We start from the raw sequence: 24,210 nt of genomic DNA on the forward strand, positions 1-24,210 counted from the left end.
TAGTATCTCGGAATTTTTGAATTCTGAAAACTGTCCAAGCTTTTATCATTAAATCACTTGTTATGAAACCCATTTTAGAAACACACTTTCCTATTTTTAATAGCCTATGATAGTCATACAGAATGAGTTAATCAAAATTGATTGGTCAATTGCTAATTGCAATTTCTTTGACCGTAGCATGTCAGCTGATTCTATGAACTTCTACAGACTCTTTCCCTTGGTCCGGGAATTGCCACAACACTCTGACTCCTTTCCCCACAACTCCATTACATGATATTGTCACCTCCCCAGGCTTACGATACTAATATTCCAGAGAGACGAACAGTCCTTGATTTTGAATAGCAATGCAGTAGTGACCAAAACAGATTTAGTTTTGGTTCAGAAGAAAGTGCTGGATATGCCCTCAGTAACTTTCCATGGTCATCTAATTCAGCAATTAGTTTGAGTAAATTCAATGGAAGGCTGCTTTCTGGAATGGGTAGTGTAATGTACTGACTTCCCTATTAGACATTTCATTTAAAAAAATCAATTGTCCGCATAAAACAACCATTTCAATCAGTGTACATTCAACTGGAAAGGAAAGTTAGAGAACTTTTTTTGAAAGTAATGGGATTGGGGTTGGCCATTGCTAATTTCTTTTTGATTAAAGCATATGTAATTGTTTTGTGTTGGATAAAAATTTGACTTTTTATTTGCGCGGATGCTGCTGATCTTATATGTTATCATTTCCCATTCAGACTTGAGCTGTTTATCTGCCGGGTTTTCTGTTCATAAAATGTTGAAAGGACGTTAAAATGTAGAACTTTTACATTTTTTATTTAGGTGACTAGGACAAATTCTGGTAATTTGTAGGCTAAAACTTAAATGTATTTCTGCTTAAAATATTTTGAAATGTGGTTTATTTCACAAATGAGGTTCCAAACTATAACCAGCTCTCACTAAATTCTTATTTATTTATGTATGTATTTATTTATTTATTTATTTTGAGACGGAGTCTTTCTCTGTCGCCCAGGCTGGAGTGCAGTGGCCGGATCTCGGCTCACCGCAAGCTCCGCCTCCCGGGTTCACGCCATCCTCCTGCCTCAGCCTCCTGAGTAGCTGGGACTATAGGCGCCCGCCACCACGCCCAGCTCATTTTTTTGTATTTTTAATAGAGACGGGGTTTCACCGTGTTAGCCAGGATGGTCTGGATCTCCCGACCTCGTGATTCGCCCGCCTCGGCCTCCCAAAGTGCTGGGATTACAGGCGTGAGCCACCGCGCCCGGCCAAAAGATCATTTTTAAATTATGTATCTGGGAATATATTATCAAACCAGGCCTGAAACTTATTAAAAAGATGGTAAAATCTAATTTAACTTCATTTAATACTCCTTTTCTCTTAGTCTTATAAAAGCAAATGAGCTTGTTGGCTTTTAATTATGAAAATATAATTTTAATTTATAAGACATATATAACAAAGCAAGATAGCTGCTAAATTCACTCTATCCTAGTAACTTCCTATTGCATACATTCATTTTTAATGTAATAAGAAAATCCTTTCAAAATTTTTAAAAGAATCACATTACCCAAGAAGAGGCTCAACATTTCTAGAAAATAAATATGTTCTTAAGACACTTAATAATTCCTGAAATGAAGACCTAATTCTTCAGAGTTTTAAAATATTTGATGTGCACTCTTTACATATATAGAGAGTTTAAATTTAATAATTTCCCTTCTTTAAAAATAAGTGAAACATACCACAAACATATCAAAGCAAGTTATTCATACTTCTCATTTAAGTAACTGTATTGTCATAGCAAAATTATTTTATATAATCAAAAAGCACAAAAGCCTTATTAGAATACTAATTTCAATGTCTGTTTCACAGATTTGCTCAGAATAGATTTTTTCATGCTTCTGCACTAATTCATTGAAGGACAATGTTTTACCGATTCCTGAAAAAATATCATTATCTGCCCCATAGTGGTGGCTCATGCCTGTAATCCTAACACTTTGGGAGGCCGAAGCTGGCAGATTGCTTGAGCCCAGGAGTTCAAGACCAGCCTGGGCAACATGGTGAAAACTCATCTCTACCAAAAAAAAAAAAAAGTAAAAAGTTAGCCGGGCAAGTTGGCGGGCACCTGTAGTCCTAGCAACTCAGGAGGCTGAGGTAGGAGGATCACCTGGGCCTGGGAGGTTGAGGTTGTGGTGAGCCATGATTATGCCACTGCATTCCAGCAGTGGGTGACATAGTGAGATCTTGTATCAATAATAATAAGATAAAATAGAAAATAAAAATATCATTAACTGACATTTTAAAAAGTATATTTCCCAATGTATAAATATACTTTGTGGATTAACAAGAGAAAAATTTCAAGATACTGTAAATTTAAAACAAATCTTTATGTATAATACCATCATAATGTCTTTGACCAGGAGCAATCTATCATGTGAGATAAAAAATATTAAATATACATTTATTGAATAAATGAATGAAAATCATGATTACCTTGATCACTATATTTAAAATTTAAATGAAGCAGGAAAGTAAATCTTCCTAATTATCATATACTTAACATAACTGTTTAAAATCACTCTAATAACAAGTAATATGTTAATTTTGAATTATAATTTTAAAATGCCTGTATTGTTTCATTCACTCATCCTTCCATTAGTTCAGTGAACAAATATTGATTACTTACCCACTATGTGCAGGTATCATCATAGATTCAGGGAGTACAAAAATGATTAAACGAGGGGATCAGCTGGAGTGACCGTTTTCTAGAAACAATGCCTATTTCAGTTATGAACTAGTCTGTTTTGAAGAAAGTGGTGAGGGAAAGCTGAAAATCCTATTTTCACTTTATTCAACAAATCTTATTGAGGTCTTATTATGAATCAGGGGCTCTCCTAGGTATGGGCATACAAAATTGATTAAGACTGTGCTTGCTTGCAGAAAACAAACAAAAAAGCATCTCTATAATAAAAAGGAAAAAGAGGAAATTCCCTTTGTAGGTTTCATAGTTTATAGTGATACTGCTGATGTTGTCTCAGAGAATTAGTCACAATTATAGGAACTCAGAAGGCATTCCGTTGAGATGAAATAGAGACTAAACTAGCAGAGATTACTTAGTGAAATAACAATTCGAACATAGTTATAATTCATTTTAGAAGATATTATGGCTCACACATAGTAGATGTGATGACTGAATAACAGGAATGTGGAACGATGGCACCTTGGTAGCCATTACCCATTGCCAACATGATTCTGCATTAAAAAATCTGTGCAAAACGGCTGGGCACGGTGGCTCACGCCTGTAATCCTAGCACTTTGGGAGGCCAAGAGGGCGGATCACGAGGTCGGGAGATGGAGACCATCCTGGCTAACACGGTGAAACCCCGTAACTACTAAAAATACAAAAAATTAGCTGGGCATGGTGGCACGCGCCTGTAGTCCCAGCTACTCGGGAGGCTGAGGCAGGAGAATCGCTTGAACCTGGGAGGTGGAGGTTGCAGTGAGCTGAGATCGCGCCACTGCACTCCAGCCTGGGCGACAGAGTGAGACTCCATTTCAAAAAAACAAACAAATAAACAAACAAAAAAACCCCACAACTTTGGAGTATATTAATAAACGTTTTTTTAAAAAAAATTTTTAATCTTTAATTTCCGTTTTCACATATTTCTTCTTGCTTCCAAAAGGAAAGGAGTGGGTAGCTCTGTTGCCTGTACACCGTCCACGGCCCCTGGATCCGGGCGGGGTCCCCCGGGCCACCCGGGGGTCCACATGCAGCCCCCGGGAGGCCAGTGCGGGGTGAGGTCCGGGGGCCGCCTTATTGCTGAGGTCCGGCCGGTTGGGGCCCCGGCGGCCGCTAGGCGCTCTGGCTGGGCAGCTCCTGGGAGATGAAGCGGCGCAGGCGCTCCAGGTACTGGCTGTAGAGCTGGATGTCTTTGTGCCCGGCGCCCTCCACCCACAGCGGCTCCACGGCCTTGGGGCAGCGCTCCTAGAGCGCCAGCCCCTGCGAGAAGTCGATCACCTCGTCTTTCGTGCCGTGGATGATGAGCACGGGCGACGTGATCTTGGACACCTTCTGGATTCTGCGGGAGGGGCGTGGGGCGGGTGAGACCTCACCGGGCCCGGGCCCCGCCGCGCCCCGCCCCGCCCCCGTCCCCGACCCAGTCCCCGTCCCCGCCCCTGTCCCCGCCCCAGCCTGCTCACTTGGGGAAGGCGTCGAAGCAGTAGGTCTTCTTGGTGTCGGGAAGGCGACGCTCAGGTCCAAGGTGAGCGGCGACTGCAGCACCACCGCGGCGGACTTGTAGCGCGAGGCCAGGTCCACGGTGGGCACCGTGCCGATGCTCTGCCGGTACAGGATGATGCTGTCCGGGCTGATGCGGTACCTGGCGGCACCGGAGCAGGGTCAGCCGCGGCCTCCGACTCGCGCGCACCCCTCCCGCCAGCGGGCGTCCCCGGGCCCAGCTCCGGATGCGACTCTCCAGTCTCCCGGCTCAGCCTAGTCAGTGGGTCAGGCCCAGGCTCCACAGCAGTCCCAAGGGCCACCCCCAGTCCCCCAAGAACGCAGCGGTGGGCGGAGCCGGCGGCCTGGTCGTGTTCCCTGGCGCTATGGTTCACTGGCGTTTCCTAGCCAGGATCTGCTGGATCCTGGCTAGGGAGTCCTCCTCGGGCTAGGGTAGGGGAAGCCCTGGCGCCTCTCCTTTTCCTGGTCACCCCGGGGCGCACACTGGGAACTATGTGCCCCCCCACATCCCGAATGCTTCACGCCTTCCTGCCCAGGTTAGAAAGCTGTTCCTGGTGCACTGGCCGGAACAGGGTACACTCTTCCTCCCTGCAGCCCTTGCCCACCCCCTTGGCCATGAGGAATTCAGGCAGCTGTGTCCCCAGATGTCTCCACCCAATTTTGGACTCTCGGGGTCCCATGCCCAATGAGGTGCCAGCCCAACCCAGGTCAACATCGAGGTTGGCGGCTGCGGGGGCAGCACCTCCTCCCACCAGCGCCTTCCCTTGGGAGTGGACAAGTCCTCGGCCACCTCAGCACCACCAGCTCCCACCCAGGGCCACCCCCACCGCCAGGTCACTGGTGTGCGGCCCCTGGCCCAGCTGATCCAGCACCAGTACCAAGGCCTCCTCGTGCCCAGTCCCAACCACGCGGGACCCACGTGCTACCCTGTCGATGCCGCGACCCCAGAACTCTCCTCCCACATGCTCCAGGCTCTGATCCCAGGCAGATGCCCTCCTGTGAGGCAGGAGCATGGGCAGGTGTGCGTCCCGTCTGCCTGGCATTCGGACTCCACCAGCAGGGCTGTACCCCTCCTTGGCCTGGAATCCCAGCCTCCTGGCAGCACTCCACAGCTCACTGTTCACCCATGCCCCAAAGGATGCTGCCTGGCTTGTGCCTGTGGCCCCAGCTCTGCCTCAGCCTCCTTGGCCTGCTCCCTGGCAGCCAAGGCCAGTAGTGTGCTGAGCCAGCCCAGCCCTGTCACCTGCTCCAGGCAGGAGCCCCCAGCTGCCACCTGGATGTCACCACTCAGACAATCAAACAAGACACATCCTCAGTGGAGGCCCTGAGCGCGATCTGGCCTCCCCCTCACGGCTCTGGGCCGAGGTTCCTGCAGGACAAAGCAGCAGCAGGACAGATGGCTGAGCATACAGAGCTCAGAGCTGGCCATGGCGGGTGTGACTCTGCCAGTGCCCTGGGCAGTAGAGACAGGAGGGAGCTGAGGAATCTGCATGAAGTGGTGCTTGGTTTCTGCGCCCACACTGCCAGGAGGCCCCCAGAGCCAGGGTGGTGCCAGGGGACCCAGCTCCCAGGCCCACAGAAGGGACTGCCTGGGATATCGCCAAGGCAACGAGGACCCCACCTCCCCAGGGCCTCTGACTTCTCAGAGCTGCGCCTGGCCCCTGCAGGAACGGGGCAGACCAGTGAGGGGCAGGGCCAGGAGGAGACAGCCCCAGCGGGTGGCAAGCAGGAAAGGCCTCCAGAGGCCCACGCGGGTCTTCTGATCCAGAGCAGCACTGGCCCGGGCGGTGGGCGGTGCTCAAACACCAGTGAAGGGCCCAGGCAAGCGCAGGGCTGGGGACCTGGATGTTTAGGAGGGCTGGATCTGGAATGGAGGCTGGCCCAGACCTCAGGTGTGTGCTGGGGGTCTGCACCTGACCCTGCAGGCCCTGCCCCGGGATGGCCGAGCTCCACAGCCACAGGGCCTCATGGGCCAGGCCTCGGGACCTCGATGCAGCAGCCTCGCCTCACCTGGCCCCAAGTGCTGCCTCGGCCCGTGGGCTCCCAGCCACACGTGCACAGACCCCCCCCAGACACCACCCACCCCCTCCCGCCGGGTGGCGTCCACGCCCCTGTGACAAGCTCAGCCCCTTCCTGTCCTCAGGCCAGGGGATCCCAGGGAGCCTGGCTCCACAGGCCAGGGTGTGGGGGGACCTCCTGGCCACACCTCAGCCATGTGGAGGCGGCACCCGCACGCCTGAGCTCACCTGTCCGGCTCTCTGGCCGCATGCGTCCACTGTGGCTCCCCTCCTGCAGGGCCGCCCACCTTCCTCCCAGGGAAGCCCGCCCCTCCCCCTGGCCCCCGGCCTGGTCCCCTCTCCGGTGTGCCCAGGCTGAGCTGCCCCCGGGGTCGCCCTCACCTGGTGCGCAGGGCCTGCCGGGCGGCGTCGATGTCGGCGTAGAGGTTCGTCTCGGAGGGCCTGCCCGAGCTGGCACCGTAGCCGGAGTAGTCGTAGGAGAAGATGTTGCAGTGGAGGCGGGAACACAGGCCAATGTAGAAGCTGCTCATCTGGCCCAGGTCCACGCGTTGCCTTCCTTGTTCATGCACCGCTGGTCAGACGCAATTCAGCTGATGTAGGCTGGGCTTGGCTAGCATTGGCTTGAAGCTGCAGCTGGTGTCCAGATCTGTTCCATGTATTTGTGATCCTCCTCAGCCCTCCCGGGTACTTGAAGCATGTTATTGTTGTGGCCAAAGTCAGGAGTGCAACCTGCCTGTGCAAAAACATGCCAGGCTTCTGTTGCCTTAAATCCTCTAAGATACCCCTTTGGCTTAAGCAGAGTCACACAGCAAGGATCAAAGTCAAGGAGTGGGGAATTATATCTGTCCCTTAGAGATGGAGATAGGAGAGAGTGTGAACAAATGACGGAAAATGATCTCATCTACCAGAGTGTCCTTAAAGATTTTAACATAATAAATTCAGTATTGTTTTTGTTTGTTTGAATGAAGCTTTGCATGGACACAGTACAGTACAAAAGTACTATTTGAACTCTTTCTCCACATTCATAAAATTGCTACATAGTTTCTACCATGATTATATTTTTATGATCCATTTTTGTGTACAGATCTGAAAACTTTATACTAGAATTTATTAGCTGAGGAAAGGAACATGCACTGACATCATCATACACAAATATTTCTCAACATTTTAATGCTTGTGGTATTGTTAATGTTTCTGTGGAAAAATACTTAAAATCATAGAAGTGATTTCTAAGTCAGTTATTGATTTATTCTGATGAATTATAAAAATCAGACTAAATTAGTAATAGAGAAATTACACTTGAAATACTAGTCTGAGCTACAAATGAGATGGATTTTTGTGCTCATCATTTGTACTCTAGTTATGTTTGTTGAGATTGGGTTATGAAAACATCATTATAACATTATCAGCAGAAAAGCCTGTTGTGCTATAATTAAATCATCTAAACAATCATTTTTGTGGTCTTAATATCCTGGATTTCTCAATTCATTGTAGTAGATAAGAGTTCTCTTTAAATACTACTTATTATCGGTAGCTTGCTTTTCTGTGAAATCTAGAAAATTTAGAATTCTGCATTAACATTTAATAAAATACATGCTATCCTAATATTGATGCATTATATTTATCTATACAACATGCAACAAGAGAGAAATATTAGATGAATTAGAATACTTGCAGCCTATGGCAATTATCTGTAGCCACATTTTTTTTTTGTCTTCAGAAAAATGTAGATGATTTTGGAAATGGACTAGTTCTAGTCTCAATCTAGGAAGAACTACTTATGGAAGTTTTGTGTACAGGATACTGATGTTTTCAAATATAATGCATTATTATTTTAGTTTAGTTTCTTTTGCCACATACTTAGAAATTGTTCAAGTGAACAGGCTATTAAAACGAATGGTATAATAAATGGTATAGATAGGCATTGTAAACATCCCACTTTTCCCAAGCCATGAATTTTAACACTGGATTAAGGAGATGAAAATGGAGCCATTGGGAATGTGGATTCTTTGCTAATAATTATTTTTCTTCTTTAAAAAGATTCTTCAAAAGGCAAGAATATGGAAGTATTTCAGGAGATATTCTTGAGGTATCTAAAATACATACTCTTCCTATCAAAATCAATAAATAGATTGATGTAAGTAAGATAAAGTCAGGGCAACTGATTTTGCATGTGAGTGTACACACAGACACATATCCATGTTTTCTCCATCTGTTCTCAGTTACTGAATTATTAGACTCAGCTGACCACTTGACTGTGTTTAATCTGATAAACAGACTCTTAACAAGAAGAACAATATTTTAAACACTGGATTGTTCCTACTACTTCTCAGCGTGCATCAGCTACTCTCTTTCCCCATCCTATCTCCTGCCAAATTGGTCTCTACTTATCTGTTCCACTTGGAGACACTATTTGATGTTGCTATAAATGACTTAAATGAATATTCACTCTACCTGGTTTCATATTAATTCAGTTTTCATAGGATGGTCTCTGTGGGATCAAGCAAAAGGACTTAGTGGAATATCTCTTATGACTCCATAAAGTAAAGAATGTGGTGAGTTTAACAGAGTGCCCCTTCCTTTACTAAATGTGAATGATGTGTCAGTATAGGGGGCCAGAGTGAAAAGTCCTAACATACGTTTGTTTGGGCAGCCAACAATTGGTCACATTGCACATTTCATGTTACAAAGGAGCCTCATGGTAGTATAAATGAGGGTCAGGAAAAGACACTTAACTGTGCTCTGGGCTTTAAAATGGAGCCAGGGCAAGAATTCTGGAATTTGACAATGTCAGGAAGGAAACCTCTGTAAGCAGGCACGCAGGGGACTCCAGAAATCTCTTCTTTGCCCCTACAACTCTGGACTTTCAGAAATACACACCCCATTCTCCTGTATTAATACACAATTCATGTTCACAACATCAAAAACCAATTTTAAAATAGTAAACCTAAGGTAGATGGAAAGGCATTATAGCCTCAGCATGCCCGAGATGTGAGGAGCAAATCAGAAAGATGTGAGTGTGACAAGAAAGGGACATTGTGCTAACCAATCATTTAAAATTTTTACTTCAGAGAAATGGCAATATTTCACAGGTTGTTTCTCATCACCAATCTCACAAATATACATGTTTTTTGAAAATTTTCCTCTCAATTCTTCTCCTTGACAGTGAAGTCCAGAAGAGGTTGGTTTAGATCTAACTCTTTTCAGCCTCAATACTCCATAATCACTTTGGCTTTTTTGATTATGACTGGACGGCATGTACTATTATTTTAATATTAAAGATTTAGGAAATAATTTTAAATGTTATCCTTAAATAACTATGGGCTTTATTCATTTACTGTATATATTTCTCAAACATTCATAAGAACTTAAGGATTTTAATTCAAATGGTCCCTAAAGTAGAAAATGCACTCACAGATTATGCATATGTCTTTTAAGAAACAGAAACGTGCCATTTGTTATTAAATTGAGTAGACTTTGTATCCTTTAGAATTTGGGCAGAGTTTTCTTGCTATATTGTAGAGAACCTACAACCATATCTTAATTTTCTTCTTTTTGAGGTCTTCAAAATTAACATTGGCATTGGTCCACTAATTCCTTGTTTTCTATTTTTGGATGAGTGTGCATAGATTACCTCCATCTTAATTTTCAACATAAACTTTTAGCAGACTCTTTCACCTTTCATTGCCATGTAAGCAGATGTGATTTTTATTCTTTTTTCCTTTTCATTGAACAGTTACTTCATTTGAAATTTTTCACTTGATTTAATTTAACTTTATTTTTTGGTGGTAGATACATCTGTTGCTACCTGTGTCTGGTTGGCATTTTAATGTGTTGCCTCGAAGCTGTAACCACAATAGTGGCACATTTTCCTGCTGTTCCTTTCTTCTTTGTTCCATGTGTGTCTATTTTCAATAAATTGCATTGGTATATTATCATAGATTTTCTTTTTGTCTCTCAGATTTTCTGTTGTAATTATTTTTATTTATGCCTTTGGAAATATTTTATGATTGTTACATAAAACAGCAGAGCTCTTTCAGAAAGTTTTCATGGTTTTCCAAATGTACATTCGTATAGATTATTTAGTAGTTATTACACAATGATCTTTGGAGCAATAAATGCTGTTATATAAGAACAATTCCCAAATGTAATTTGAGTTATAAGCTAGCCTTTGATGGCCTAGAATTGATGTACCTTTATAATTCTAATCTGCATGCAAATTTAAGAAGACCAAGGATTGAGGATTGGGTGCATAATTTTCAGGGCCCAGTAAAAAGTGAAAATGTAGAACCCTTTGATAAAAACTTACAAAGAATTTCAAGATGACCATAATAGGCCATGCACAAGGCCTTTCTAGATGGGTAGAGTGACCATGAAGCCATGGGCATTGTTTGGTTTTGTTTAATCTTACTGTTTGGTTGTAAAGCAGATCTTTAAATCAAGAGAAAAAAGAACACCAAAGAAGATCTCTGTCAAAATGTTTGAAGCATTATAGAAGATTAGATCCATATAAATGAAAGGGATAAAGAAAAAGCACATATCCAACCTCAAATATAAAGCATGGAATTCTCATATGAACTCCATTATAGCACTTGATATTTCAGCTCTATTTTCATTTTTGAACAACTCTAGATACATCTATATATTTTAGTCTAAAATTTAATTTTTATAAATTCTAAGTACTTCCCCAAATTCTACCTTAGATAAACAATTCAGAGATAACTCTGTTTCCTATTCTATTAGGTGGAACCATATGAAATTGTCAGTATTCAGCCTTTTTTGTCCTACAAAAAAATGACAGTTTTGTGTTTCCACCTAACACATGGCAGCCCAATAAATATGTGAAGGTCAGGACCACAGAGCTACCACACTAAACAATACTAAATGCATACACATACCCTTTCCAAAACCTGGCAGGTCTTCTTTTCCCCAAGCGAATCATTCTTTGACTCTTCACCCATTATTCATGTGAGAAATTTTCCAGGCACTTCAACATGTCAGCTGAGTGACTGTAACAATTAGGTTTATTAATTCTCCTCTCACAATTTGACATTCTTTATTGAAAAGCATGATCTAAATGTTGACTAATAGTCTGCATAGTGAAACATATTTACTAGTTCCAATGACCTAAAACAGTGTAAACCATGATTCAGAAATTTATTTTCTTAAAAACTTCTAAACAAAATGTCTGCTAGGATAAACCGGTGCAATTTCTATGTGAAACCTAAGAATTTCAATGACACATCTTCATTCTTATTGCCATCAAATAATCCCTTTAATAGTGCCCCATCTTTCTTACTCCTTCATATGATTTTCTATGTTATTATTTTCCATCACTCATTCTGTTAAAACTATAATAGTTTCTTCAGAGAAATGACAGATTTTCCCACTTCAGAGGCATTTCTGCATTGAGCTCTCATAAACCTCTCTAACATGGTGGGCAATAGACTCAATAACATTTGTGTATAAACTCAGTTGTGAATTACAAAAGGCTCATCTATAACGTCAAAAAGCAACTCGGTAAAAACAATTCTATTGAAGATAGTATGATCTAAATATATAATTTTAGGATGGCTTCAACTGAGACAAAAATAGCATCGATACAGTGTGGAGCAATGAATTTCTAAAATTTTTATCTGCTTAACATTTTTCATCAGCACAATTTATACAGAAGCCCAACATGAGACATTCTTGTTCACATGGAATTTCTCTGCCCGCTGGAGCCCTGTAGAAATCCCACTGTGTTGGTAAACAGCAGCAGCAACAAGAAGATACTAAACTTGAATTCTCAGTGGCTCAACCAAACCAAAGTTTGTTGGTTGCTCCCATAAAGTTCAATGTCAGTCAGAATAAACTCCTCTAGCCTTAACCTATGACACACATGGCACATAACCTTCGAAGTACTGGCAGTGGAAAAGGAGAGAACTTGGGAATGAGGCAGGGGCTTCATGGTGAACATGGTGAAACCTCATCTTTACCAAAAATACAAAAATTAGGTGGGTGTGGTGGAGTGTGCCTGTAGTCCCAGCTACTCAGGAGGCTGAGGTAGAAGGATTGCTTGGGCCTGGGAGGTCAAGTCTGCAGTGAACCAAGGTGGTGCCACTGCACTCCAGCCTGGGTAACAGAGTGAGATCCTGTCTCAAAAAAAAAAAATTATTTGTGAGGGTGAAATTTAAATACCTTTGTGCATAGCTATCAGTTATTCTTTGTTTTAATATTTAGTTTATTGTGAAATATAACACATATAGAAACATACATAAAACAACACACAGGGCCAGGCCCGGTGGGTCACGCCTTATAATCCCAGCACTTTGGGAGGCCGAGGCGGGCGGATTACTTGAGGTGAGGAGTTTGAGACCAGCCTGGCCAACATGGTGAAACCCCATCTCTACTAAAAATACAAAAATTAGTCAGATGTGGTGGTGCATGCCTGTAATCCCAGCTACTTGGGAGGCTGAGGCAGGAGAATCGCTTGAACCTGGGAGGCAGAAGTTATAGTGAACCAAGATCGCGCTACTGCACTCCAGCCTGGGCAACGGAGTCAGACTGTGTCTAAAAAAAAAGAAAAAAAAATAGGCCGGGTGTGGTGGCTCACGCCTGTAATCCCAGCACTTTGGGAGGCCGAGGCGGGCAGATCACTTGAGGTCAAGAGTTCGAGACCAGCCTGACCAACATGGAGAAACCCCATCCCTACTAAAAGTACAAAATTAGCTGGGCGTGGTGTTGCATGACTGAAATCCCAGCCACTTTGGAGGCTGAGGCAGGAGAATCGCTTGAATCTGGGAGGTAGAGGTTGTTGTGAGCTGAGATCACGCCATTGTACTCCAGCCTGGGCAACAAGAGCGAAACTCCGTCTCAAACAAACAAAAAACAAAACAAAAACAAAAAACACAGTGTAACATGTTATTATAAAGTCACTGCTCAGGGACCAACTTGGCCGCTCCTGTGCCTCTAGAGGGAAGCTCCTTCCCACTGTTCTTTAGAGTTTTATATGTTAAGTACAGGAGTCAACAAACTAGGCCTATGCACCACATCTGGCACCCAGCCTTTATTTATTTTTTGAGATGGCGTCTCACTCTGTCACCCTGGCTGCAGTGTGGTAGCACAATCTCGGCTCACTGCAACCTCCACCTCCCAGATTCAAGCAATTCTCCTGCCTCAGCCTCCTGAGTAGCTGGGATTACAGGCGTGTGCCACCACACCTGGCTAATTTTTATATTTTTGGTAGAGACGGGGTTTCACCATGTTGGTCAGTCTGGTCTCGAACTCCTGACGTCAGGTGATCCGCCTGCGTTGCCCTCTCAAAGTGCTGGGATTACAGGCATGAGGCATGATGCCTGACCCAGCCTTTTTTAAAATGAAGGTTTCGGCTGGCGCGGTGGCTCATGTCTGTAGTCCCAGCATTTTGGGAGGCCAAGGCAGGTGGATCACCTGAGGTCAGTAGTTGGAGACCACCCTGGCCAACATGGTGAAACCCCGTCTGTACCAAAATACAAAAATTAGCTGGGCGTGATGGCAGGCACATGTAATGCCAGCTACTCGGGAGCCTGAGGCACGACAATCACTTGAACCCGGGAGGCGGAGGTTGCAGTGAGCCAAGATCACACGATTGCACTCCAGCCTGGGCAACGAGCGAAACTCCATCTCAAAATATAATAATAAAAAAAAGGATGTCCTTTTTTGTCTCTCAACCCCGTTTTTTATTTTTTTTTATTTTCAGACAGGGTCTCACTCTGTTGCCCAGGGTGGAGTGCAGGGGCCCGATCTTAGCTCACTGCGGCCTCAACTTCCCCAGCTCACATGATCCTCCCACCTCAGCCTCCCAAATAGCTGGGACCACAGGTGGGTACCACCATGCCCGCCTAATTTTTGTATTTTTTGTAGAGATGGGATTATGCCATGTTGCTCAGGCTGATCTCGAACTTCTGGGCTCAAGTATCTCTCTGCCTCCACCTCCCAAAGTGCTGGGATTACAGGCCTGAGCTACCATGCCCAGCCCTGCTTTAATTTAAAGTGTATTACATCTGATATTAGTACAGCCCCTTCAGCTCTTTTTTGGTTACTATTTTAATTGTATCTTTGTATCCTTTTACTTTCAATCTGTTTCTGTATTTAAAATGTTTATCTTGTAGATAGCACATTGGTGGATCATATTTTGTTCTTCAATCCTTTCAGACAGTGTGCTTTTCTTTCTTTCTTTTTGAGACAGAGTTTTGCTTTTGTCACCCAGGCTGGAGTGCTATGGTGCGATCTCAGCTCACTGCAACCTCTGCCTCCTGGGTTCAAGCGATTCTCCAGCCCCAGCCTCCTGAGTAGCTGGGATTACAGGTGCGTGCCACCAGGCCTGACTAATTTTTGTATTTTTAGTAGAGACAGGGGTTTCTTCATGTCGGTCAGGCTGGTCTTGAACTCCTCACCTCAGGTGATCCACCGCCTCAGCCTCCCAAAGTGCAGGGATTACACGTGTAAACCACTGCGCCCGGCCAAAGTGGTGGATTTTTTTTCTCAGAAAATCTATTCCATTCTTTTTCCAGAAACCAAATTTGTACAAGTTAACTAAAATAAATATTTATACTCTAATTTTTTTGTTCTGAGGTCTTACTGAGTTTTTAGAATTTTATCTTTACATGTTTAGAAAAATTAGAAAATATAGATAAAACATAACCAAGAAAATAATAACAACTTTCCTTCTGTTCAAAGTTCATTACTATTAGCCGAGTGCAGTGACTCACACCTGTAATCCCAGCATTTTGGGAGACTGAGGCGGGCGGATCACTTGAGCCCAGGAGTTCGAGATCAGCCTGGGCAATATGACAAAATCCTGTCTACAAAAAATACAAAAATTAGCCAGGTGTGGTTCCATGTGCCTGCATTCCCAGCTACTGGGAAGGCTGAGGTGGAGAACCACCTGAACCCGGTAAGTCAAGGCTGCAGTGGTGCAGCCTCTGTCCCCCAGGCTGGAGTGCAGTGGTGCAATGTCGGCTCACTGCAACCTCCGCCTCCCGGGTTCAAGCGATTCTCCTGCCTCGGCCTCCCGAGTAGCTGGGATTACAGTCACGTGCCACCACACCTGGCTAATCTTTGTATTTTCAGTAGAGAAGGGGTCTCATCATGTTGGCCAGGCTGGTTTTGAACTCCTGACCTCAAATGATCCACCTGCTCTGGCCTCCCAAAGTGCTGGGATTACAGGTCTGAGCCACCACGCCCGGCCGTTATTTTTCTTTCTTAGAGGCAGGATCTCAGTCTGTCGCCCAGGCTGGAGTGCGGTGGCACGATCTCAGCTCACTGTAGCATTGATCTCCCAGGCTCAGGCGATTCTCCTGTCTCAGCCTCCTGAGCAGCTGGGATCACACGTGTGTGCCACCACACCTGGCTTATTGTTAAATTTTTTTATTTTTGTTTTTTAGAGATGGGGTCTTGCTATGTTGCCCAGTCTGGCAACATGGGATCCTCCAACTCCTGGCTTCGAGGGATCCTCTCGCTTCGGCCTCCCAAAGCGCTGAGAATTACATACGTGAGCCACCATGCCCGGCCTATATTGTTTTATAGTTCTTCAATTTTGTTTTGTGGTCGCTGGAGGTGTTTCCTTCTTTGATTCCCTGCACAGTGCTTCCACAGCTGCTCCATGGAATCTGCCCAAGACTTTTGCTGCGTTCAGTTGAACACACAGGAGGAAGCTCTTCAGGCCCCAGCCAGCCGACCGCACAAAGATACGTTGTCATACCCAGGGGAGCTGGTCTCGCCACTCGACCCGCGCCCTGGATAGCTATAGTTAGTGTGAGCGCCACCACCCGCCGCGGCGTGATCAAGAGCGCTCCGGACCAAGCAGTCTCCCGTGGTAGTGCGGGCGTGCGTGCGTGCGGCGGAAATCCCGCCTTCCGGTGCCCGCTGTTGGCCTTGGCCGCAGCCAGGGCGCTCCAAGTAGGAAGATAAGCGGGATTGCTGGAAGCGGAAGAGTCGGGAGGAGCGGCGAAGGGCTCCTCTTCCCCATTGGCTGCGCCCACGGAGCAGCCTCGTTGCGATTGGTCGTACGCGGGGGGCGGCAGTCCCGCGTCGGCCCGCCCCTCGGGCCGCGAGAGGCGCCGGGATCGCGGGCGCCGGCTGAGCCAGCGGCTCTTGGGAGGCTGCGTCCGCGCGCCGGCGGGGCGAGGCGGCCTGGCCCTGCGCGTCAGGTCCTGGCCTGGGGCACCTGGGCGGCCGGTGGCGGGGGCGGTACGGGCGCGGGGCTGGCGGGCGGCCGAGCCCGGGAGGCGGGCGTGGGCGCGGCGGCCGCACCGGGGCCTGCGCGGACCACCCGCGGGGCAGCCTCGGGCCTCTCTCCATCTCTTAAGTGGTGGTGGCTGTGGGTTTTTCTGCAGGCGATCCTTTTGAGTAATTTGTTTCACGCACGCGCCCTGCTGTGGGGTAAAGCGGCAGATTCATGCTGCTGTCATTTGTCGTTAAAACGATGGGCTCCCTGTTGTGTGTGTACTTCTTGGATTTGAGGGCAGGGGGATGACATTGTGACTTGGCTTCCTGTGACCGTCCATTCTCAAGGTCTCGTCAGCGTGGTGCAGAAACTCGGCACACCCTGCCTACCTTGGAAGGAGGCTTTCCCTTCCCCACCTCCCTCTCCCTCCATCTGTTCCCTCTTTCCCTCTCTCCCCTCCACCAGCTCTTCTCTCCCCCCTTTCTGTTCTCTTTTTCTTTTCTGCATTGAACCTTTCGGGAGTGTCTTTGTAAACTATTAAAAAGCGTTAGGTCTTCAACGTATGTGTTTACTTGCAGGCCTGAGACCTGGGAGGAAGCTGGAGAAAAGATGCCCTCTGAATCTTTCTGTTTGGCTGCCCAGGCTCGCCTCGACTCCAAATGGTTGAAAACAGATATACAGGTGGGGTTTGACATGTCTTTTTCTTGATGTGTTTCTGCTTCCATGTTTAAATTTCTCGTGTAAGGCTTTTTTTTAGGGTATGTAAAGGGAAGTCAGTTGTATCTTGCTGAATTAGAGGAGCAGGTTTATTTCCTGTAACTTAAAATGTAACAGTCTTTATGGCTGTTTTTGTAGATCGTGCGCGGCTGCCTTTTAATTAGTTTCTTGCAAGTGCACGAAACTTGAGATCTATTAATAGGCAAATTTTTTTTCCTATTTATTATTACTGGTTAAGAAATCTGCCACACTCCTAACCATATCATGGTGACTGTTGTTTGTTACTGATCGTTTTTGAGCTGTTGAGTTAACTGTGGAGGGGAAAATTGGAGAAGTAAGTTGCAGTAATTATGGCCTATAGAAACTCACTCATTTTATGAGGTCTTGTGTTTGTGTTTCTGGAGAGACAAGAGTTAGTTCAGTTGAGCTGTTTGTTTTGTATTTGTAACTCCTTATTAAGAGGAGTGCTCAGATTTTCACATCAAGAATGTGAGGAAACAATGTTGGCCTTAGATCCTAATTTTTTGATTTAATGAGATAATTGCAAGCTTGTCAGGACATTATTAAATAAATAATAACAGTAATATTTCGATAGACAATTATTTACACCCAATCTACTTTTATTTGGAAATGGCTTGGAAAAACTACTTTTGGAACTCCTTATCAGCAGCAAAAAGAAGTGTTTGAAATATTTTGTGTGTGTCTGTATTTTCCTACTCCCTAAGGTTAACCATTTTAAGTATTAAGTAATGTGCCTTGACTGTTCATCAAAAGTCGTGTAAGCAGTAGTTGATCATGGATACTTACACTGAAGTGTTATTGCCCCTTCCTAATTTTTCTTTTTCTTTTTAAACAGGTATTGAGTGTTGGTAGATATGAGAGTCCAGTGTTTAGAGCTGTGTTGCGTGGCCGGGCGCAGTGGCTCACGCCTGTAATCCCGGCAGTTTGGGAGGCCGAGGCGGGTGGATGCCCTGAGGTCAGGAGTTGGAGACCAGCCTGACCAACATGGTGAAACCCCGTCTCTACTAAAAATACAAAATTAGCCAGGCGTGGTGGTGTATGCCTGTAATCCCAGCCACTCGGGAGGCTGAGGCAGGAGAATCGCTTGAACCCGGCAGGTGGAGGTTGCAATGGGTCAAGATCATGCCATTGCACTCCAGCCTGGACAATGAGAGCAAAACTGTTTCAAAAAAAAAAAAAGCTGTTGTGGATGATGGGATTGTTATTCATAGTGTAATGTTACATAAGACAGAGTACAGAGAATTGGGTCAAGAATTGGTGTAGTTACTCTTTGGGTTTGTTTCTCTTTAAACATTTCCTTTGATTTAGCTATAATGATCTGTTTTGTCATTTTAAGTGGATGGGAGATGTGAGAGATGAGTACTTTCATATTTCTGAAATCCTGAGATTCAGGCAAAGTTTTAATAATTGTTTTATATTAGTGTTTATGTATTTTGAGAAACTTTTTGGAGTAAAGGACTTTACGTAATGAAGTTTTTTTCTTAATAATTGTAATTTAATAACTGCTAAACATGAGTTCTAGTGTCTTGATCTAAAACTAGTTTAATGCTGAATTGAGTTCCTATGATGGATTGGGCAGATAAACATACAGTGAAGCACCATTTATATCTTAGAGGGCCTGTTGTTTTGATTTATTAAGTTTAATACACAGTACTTGGCCCTTGTTACACATTTCCAATATGATTAGAAAGTCTTTTTTTTTTTTTTTGAGACGCAGTCTTGCTCTGTCGCCCAGGCTGGCGTGCAGTGGCGCAATCTTGGCTCACTGCAACTTCCGCCTCCCGAATTCAAGTGATTCTCCCACCTCAGCCTTCCGAGTAGCTGGGATTACAAGTGTGTGCCACCATGCATGCCCGACTAATTTTTGTATTTTTAGTAGAGATGGGGTTTCACTATGTTGGCCTGGCTGGTCTCCTGACCTCAAAGCGATCTGCCTGCCTCGGCCTCCCAAATTGCTGGGATTACAGGCGTGAGCCACTGCACCTGGCCAAAAAAAAAAGTCATCTAAATTCCTCCTAGGAGTAAGGGAAATGACTAGGTTTTGGATAGTGTGCACCAGAGGAAAAATGTGTTACAGGTCTAAGTAGCATGAAAAAAGTGATTGCTAAGCTTTGTTTTATGTTCCACCAGCATTGGTTGTTAAACGCAAGGAATGAATAGTGGTGTTTTCCCCTAAGGAATAAGACATGGTTTCCCTCTTTGGGGAGCTTCCCTGCAGACAGGAATTGCAGATGGAAGCCTTGTGCTCACAGGTTTTACCCTTATCTTGTTGAGGATGGCTCTCCCAGCTGGAGTGGGAAGCGCTTCACTGCTTGAGACTTTTGTATTGGAAACAGAATTGACACCTGGGTAATGAATAATACATGGGATAGGAAGATGTTTCTTAGCCATAGGATTTAACCGATCTGTTTTCCACAGCTATTTTTGTTTGAAATGCCCTTAAAAGTTTTAGTAACTTTAGAAAGGAAGAGTTTTTGGAGTGTGAAAACTTATAATGCTTGTGTGTTATAGAGAGCACTTATTGACTTCTTTATCATAGACATTATTTGGATACGTCAGGCCTAGGACCCTACATCCAGCAACCTCTAATGCAGGGCTCATTTTATGCCAGGCATATATATCTGGTTATTACATATAAACAGTTTAATTGTACAATACTTTTTTTTTTTTTGAGACGGAGTCTCACTCTGTCTCCCAGGCTGGAGTGCAGTGATGCCATGTTGGCTCACTGCAAGCCTCCTGGGTTCATGCCATTCTCCTGCCTCAGCCTCCGAGAACTGGGACTACGGGTGTACACCACTACGCCTGGCTAATTTTGTGTACTTTTAGTAGAGACAGGGCTCCACCATGTGGGCCAGGTTGGTTTTGAACTCCTGACCTCAAGTGATCCACCCGTCTTGGCCTCCCAAAGTGCTGGGATTACAGGCGTGAGCCACCGCGCCCAGCCTGTTCAACACTTTTCTGCTTGGTGTGTGGAGTTATTGAATCACCATGTTTTCCTTCACTGCTCTCGTGAAGAATAATACGTTACAGAGCTAAGAGGTGTCAGTCACATCACTTTTTATTTTTACAGTTAAAGTACTTCTAATCTGATGTGATTGGTAGTTTTTTAGCAAACCAAAAAGTCAGTTAAGCAAAGGAACCATAAAAAACAATATATGATACCTTAAAAGCTTTTTATTCTTAAAACACATGCCTGTTCGCCAGTTTTGTTGTAAGGTAAAGGCGCATGTCTTTGAGCATAAGTCCAGAATGGAGTTATCCTGCCCCTTCTTGCATAAGCTGCACTCAGATGAATTTCCTACAGTTTCTATTTTTGGGTTCTTTTTTAAGTGGCACATGAAATTAGATATGCATGAAGCAATTTTTTAAAAAACTTTTTATTTTGAAATAATAATAGACTCTCACGAAGTTGTAAAGAAACTAGAGAGGTCATTGTATATTTGCGCATACTGCCCCAGTGGTTACGTTTTATGTAATTATAATAGAGTATAAAAACCCAGAAATTGAAGTTGGTACAATGTGTGTGCGTAGTTCTGTGCCATTCTATCAAGTGTCTGTAAATGTAACTACTACTACAATTTCCTATGCAGAACTGTTTCATCACTACAAAGATCTCTCTCCTGCCTCTCTTCTGCCACCATCTCTAACTCCTGACAACCACTAATCTGTTCTCCATCTCTATAATTTTGTTACTGTGAGATTACCAAGTGATATGTGACCTTCGGAAATGATTTTCTTTACTCAGCATAATGCCCTCAGGTCCGTCAAGGTTTGTTGAGTATATCAGTAGCTAAACTGGGACCATTTATTTGTCTCTTCATCTAATCATCAATTAAGAATGACTACGCATAAATGTAAGCTTTTAGAGTTAAGCTTATTGTATATAAGTATTGTCACTTCGGCTGGGCGCGGTGGCTCACGCCTGTAATCACAGCACTTTGGGAGGCCGAGGAGGGCGGATCACTTGAGGTCAGGAGTTCAAAACCAGCCTGGCGCCCATGGTGAAACCCTGTCTCTACTAAAAATAAAAAAGAGCCAGGCGTGGTAGTGTGCGCTTGTAATCCCAGCTACTTGGGAGGTTGAGGCAGGAGAAGTGCTTGAACCCAGGAGGTGGAGGTTGCAGTGAGCCGAGATCATGCCATTGCACTCCAGCCTGGCCAACACAGCAAGACTCCATCTCAAAAAAAAAATTGTCACTTCATGCTTAGAAATATCAGTAGATGGCTACATGGCTGGGTGTGGTGGCTCAGCCTGTAATCCTAGCAGTTTGGGAGGCTGAGGTCAGGAGATCGAGGTCATCCTGGCCAACATGGCGAAACCCCATCTCTACTAAAAATACAAAAATTAGCTGGGTGTGGTGGCACGTGCCTGTAGTCCCAGCTACTCAGGAGGCTGAGGCAGGAGAATCGCTTGAACCCAGGAGGCGGAGGTTGTAGTGAGACGAGATCGCGCCACTGCACTACAGCCTGGTGAGAGAGCGAGAATCCGTCTCAAAAAAAATAAAAAATAAAAAAGATCAGTAGATAAAAAAAGTATAAACATGAGTATCTTGATAAATTCTATTCTCAGGCTTTCAGGTTCATAATCCAGTTGATAGATGACATGTAGAAATAAAAGAATTTGTAAATATAGGAGTCTTCATTGACGTTTTTAGGACTGGATTCTAAGGGTGGTTTTTACCTCTAATATCCAAATACTGCTGCCTCAATAGAACAATTTTTGTTTTCAAAATTCCATGATAAAAAAGATGTAGTAACCCTGTATGTGACATTTTGTCAGGTTAATTGAGAGCATTTTGCAGCAAAAAAAATTTTTTTTGTAGAGGCAGGGTCTTTCTTTGTTGTCCAGGCTGGTCTAGAACACCTGCATTCAAGTGATCCTCCTGCCTTGGCCTCCCAAAGTGCTGTGATTACATGTGTGAGCCACTGTGCCTGGCCTGGTGTTTTAGAGAACTAACTTTTAACTTTGGTTCTTGGAAAAGACTAGTAATACTAGTTATTAAAAAAAAAGGAAAAGGGTTTAGCCGTAGGACTTTGATGACAATTCCTTTTTTTTTTTTTTTTTTTGAGACAGAGTCTCACTCTGTTGCCCAGGTTGGAGTACAGTGGCAGTATCTCAGCTCACTGCAACCTCCACCTCCCAGGTTCAAGCCATTCTCATGCCTCAGCCTCCTAAGTGGCTGGAATTACAAGTGTGCACCACCACACCCAGATAATTTTTTTTTTTTTTTTAAACAGCGGAAGAGGTGATTTATTATATGGTTGTTACACTCGGCCACAAATAAACACAGAAATAGTCCAGAATGTCACAGGTCCAGGGCAGAGGACCAACATGGGCATTTTGTTTATGAGCAAGGTGGGTCTCAGAGGTGATCGGCGATCAGAGGGCGCTGAAGTTCTAGATCCATTGAGACAAGCTCTAGACAGTAGCATGCAGTCCCACAACTTGTACCAGCATCCCCAGCGTCTGGCATTCCATGTTTCTGCTCCTGTGGCCTCCACGGTGCAACAAACTAGCGGTTTACTTGGACCTCTGCCTCATCTTTCTTCTTTTGCGCTTCAGCCTGCGCATTCGCTTCTTCCTCCACTTGGCTCTCATGGCGCAGAGGTTTCCAAGAAAATGGTGCTAACGCCGAGAGCCAGATAATTTTTTATATTTTTAGTAGAGATGGGGTTTCACCATGTTGCCCAGGCTGGTCTTGAACTCCTGAGCTCGTGATCCACCTGCCTTGGCCTCCCAAAGTGCTGGGAGTACAAGCATGAACCGTGCCTGGCTGTTAATAGGATCTTTTAATTGCTTGACCCTATTAAAGGTAGTTATTTTAAAAGTGTGTTTATAAACCTTGTCCGACCCCATAGATTCCTTAGCCGCCTCTCTCTGTCCCTCTTGGTTGACTCGTACCTGTGAGCCGCCCTTCAGCTCCAGTGTCCGCTGTGATGTCACGCAAGAGAGTTGGAGTATGGCTTCCTGACTGCCTACCAAGGAGCCAGTGACACAGCCTGGAAGGTGTGGCGAGTGTGGGTGTGAATTCCCTGTGGTATGAACGTTCACCACTTTACAAGGAGAGATGAGGGAACTCAGTGTTTTTATTCCTCCCTTTTTTCTTTCCTCCTTGGACTATTTTATGGTGTAGTTTCTTCTTGCAAACCTTCTGGAAAAGCCACATATGCCTAGTGAATGTGCTGGCTGAACAGTTGGTTGTATTTGCAGCTCATTGAGAAGAGGTGGCACTAACATAGGGGTCAACACATTTTTTCTGTAAAGCACCAGATAGTAAATGTTTATGTGGGCCGTACGTGCTCTTTTAGAACAACTCACCTTGGCCATTGTCCTGCGAGAAGCTGCCAAACATGTGTATGGCTATATTCCAGGAAAACTTTGTGGATACCAGAATTTGAATGTCATATAATTTTCATTTGTTGACATATGTTTTTTTTTTTTTTTTTTTTTCTGGGAGGGAGTCTTGCTCTGTTGCCCAGGCTGGAGTGCAGTGGCGCGATCTTGGCTCACTGCAACCTCCACCTCCTGGGTTTAAGCAATTCTCCTGCCTCAGACTCCGGAGTAGCTGGGATTACAGGCGTGTACCATCATGCCTGGCTAATTTTTTTTTTGTATTTTTAGTAGAGACGGGGTTTCATCATGTTGGCCAGGCTGGTCTTGAACTCCTGACCTCATGATCCACCCGCCTTGGCCTCCCAAAGTCTGAGATTACAGGTGTGAGCCACCGTGCTTGGCTGACATATGATTCTTTTGATTACGTTGCAACCATTGAAAAATATAAAATCACTTTTTAAATATATATTTTTCTTTTTTTAGGAAATTAAAGGAAATAAGAATGGCTCCTACATAGGCAGAGTAGGCTAAAATCACACTTAGCTGACTGTGAAGTCATATACTGCATACCGTTGCTTCATTGATCTCCTTGTCTCACTTTCCCACTTCCCTCACCCCATTGTCCCGAGCTGACATCTGCTGAGCAGAGTGTCAACACTTCAGTTCATTCCTCAGGCTCTTCTTTCATGACAGAAGTC

The 24,210-nt window shown here is 44.7% G+C and overlaps 1 protein-coding gene and 1 pseudogene across 13 annotated transcripts in view; one reads left to right on the plus strand and one right to left on the minus strand.

Moving 5' to 3' along the window:
- Nucleotides 1–3,648: 3,648 nt before the first annotated feature.
- On the minus strand, nucleotides 3,649–5,274 carry LOC453256 (alpha/beta hydrolase domain-containing protein 17A-like; annotated as a pseudogene).
- A 10,892-nt stretch (nucleotides 5,275–16,166) lies between these two features.
- Nucleotides 16,167–24,210, plus strand: part of HERC2 (HECT and RLD domain containing E3 ubiquitin protein ligase 2) — a 209,997-nt gene continuing 201,953 nt past the window's right edge. For 10 of the 13 annotated variants that reach the window (XR_010151567.1, XM_054667265.2, XM_063794445.1 and 7 more), the window contains exons 1-2: nucleotides 16,167–16,421; nucleotides 17,017–17,119. Coding sequence is in view for 9 of the 13 variants with exons in the window: in XM_054667265.2 (XP_054523240.1) it covers nucleotides 17,048–17,119 (72 nt within the window). In the remaining 4 variants the exon portion in view is untranslated. The remainder of the gene's footprint in view (nucleotides 16,422–17,016; nucleotides 17,120–24,210) is intronic. The other 3 variants (XM_063794446.1, XM_063794449.1, XM_063794447.1) reach the window with 2 other exon arrangements.

Source organism: Pan troglodytes, chromosome 16 (assembly GCF_028858775.2).
Source record: "Pan troglodytes isolate AG18354 chromosome 16, NHGRI_mPanTro3-v2.0_pri, whole genome shotgun sequence".
Taxonomy (NCBI): Eukaryota; Metazoa; Chordata; class Mammalia; order Primates; family Hominidae; genus Pan; species Pan troglodytes.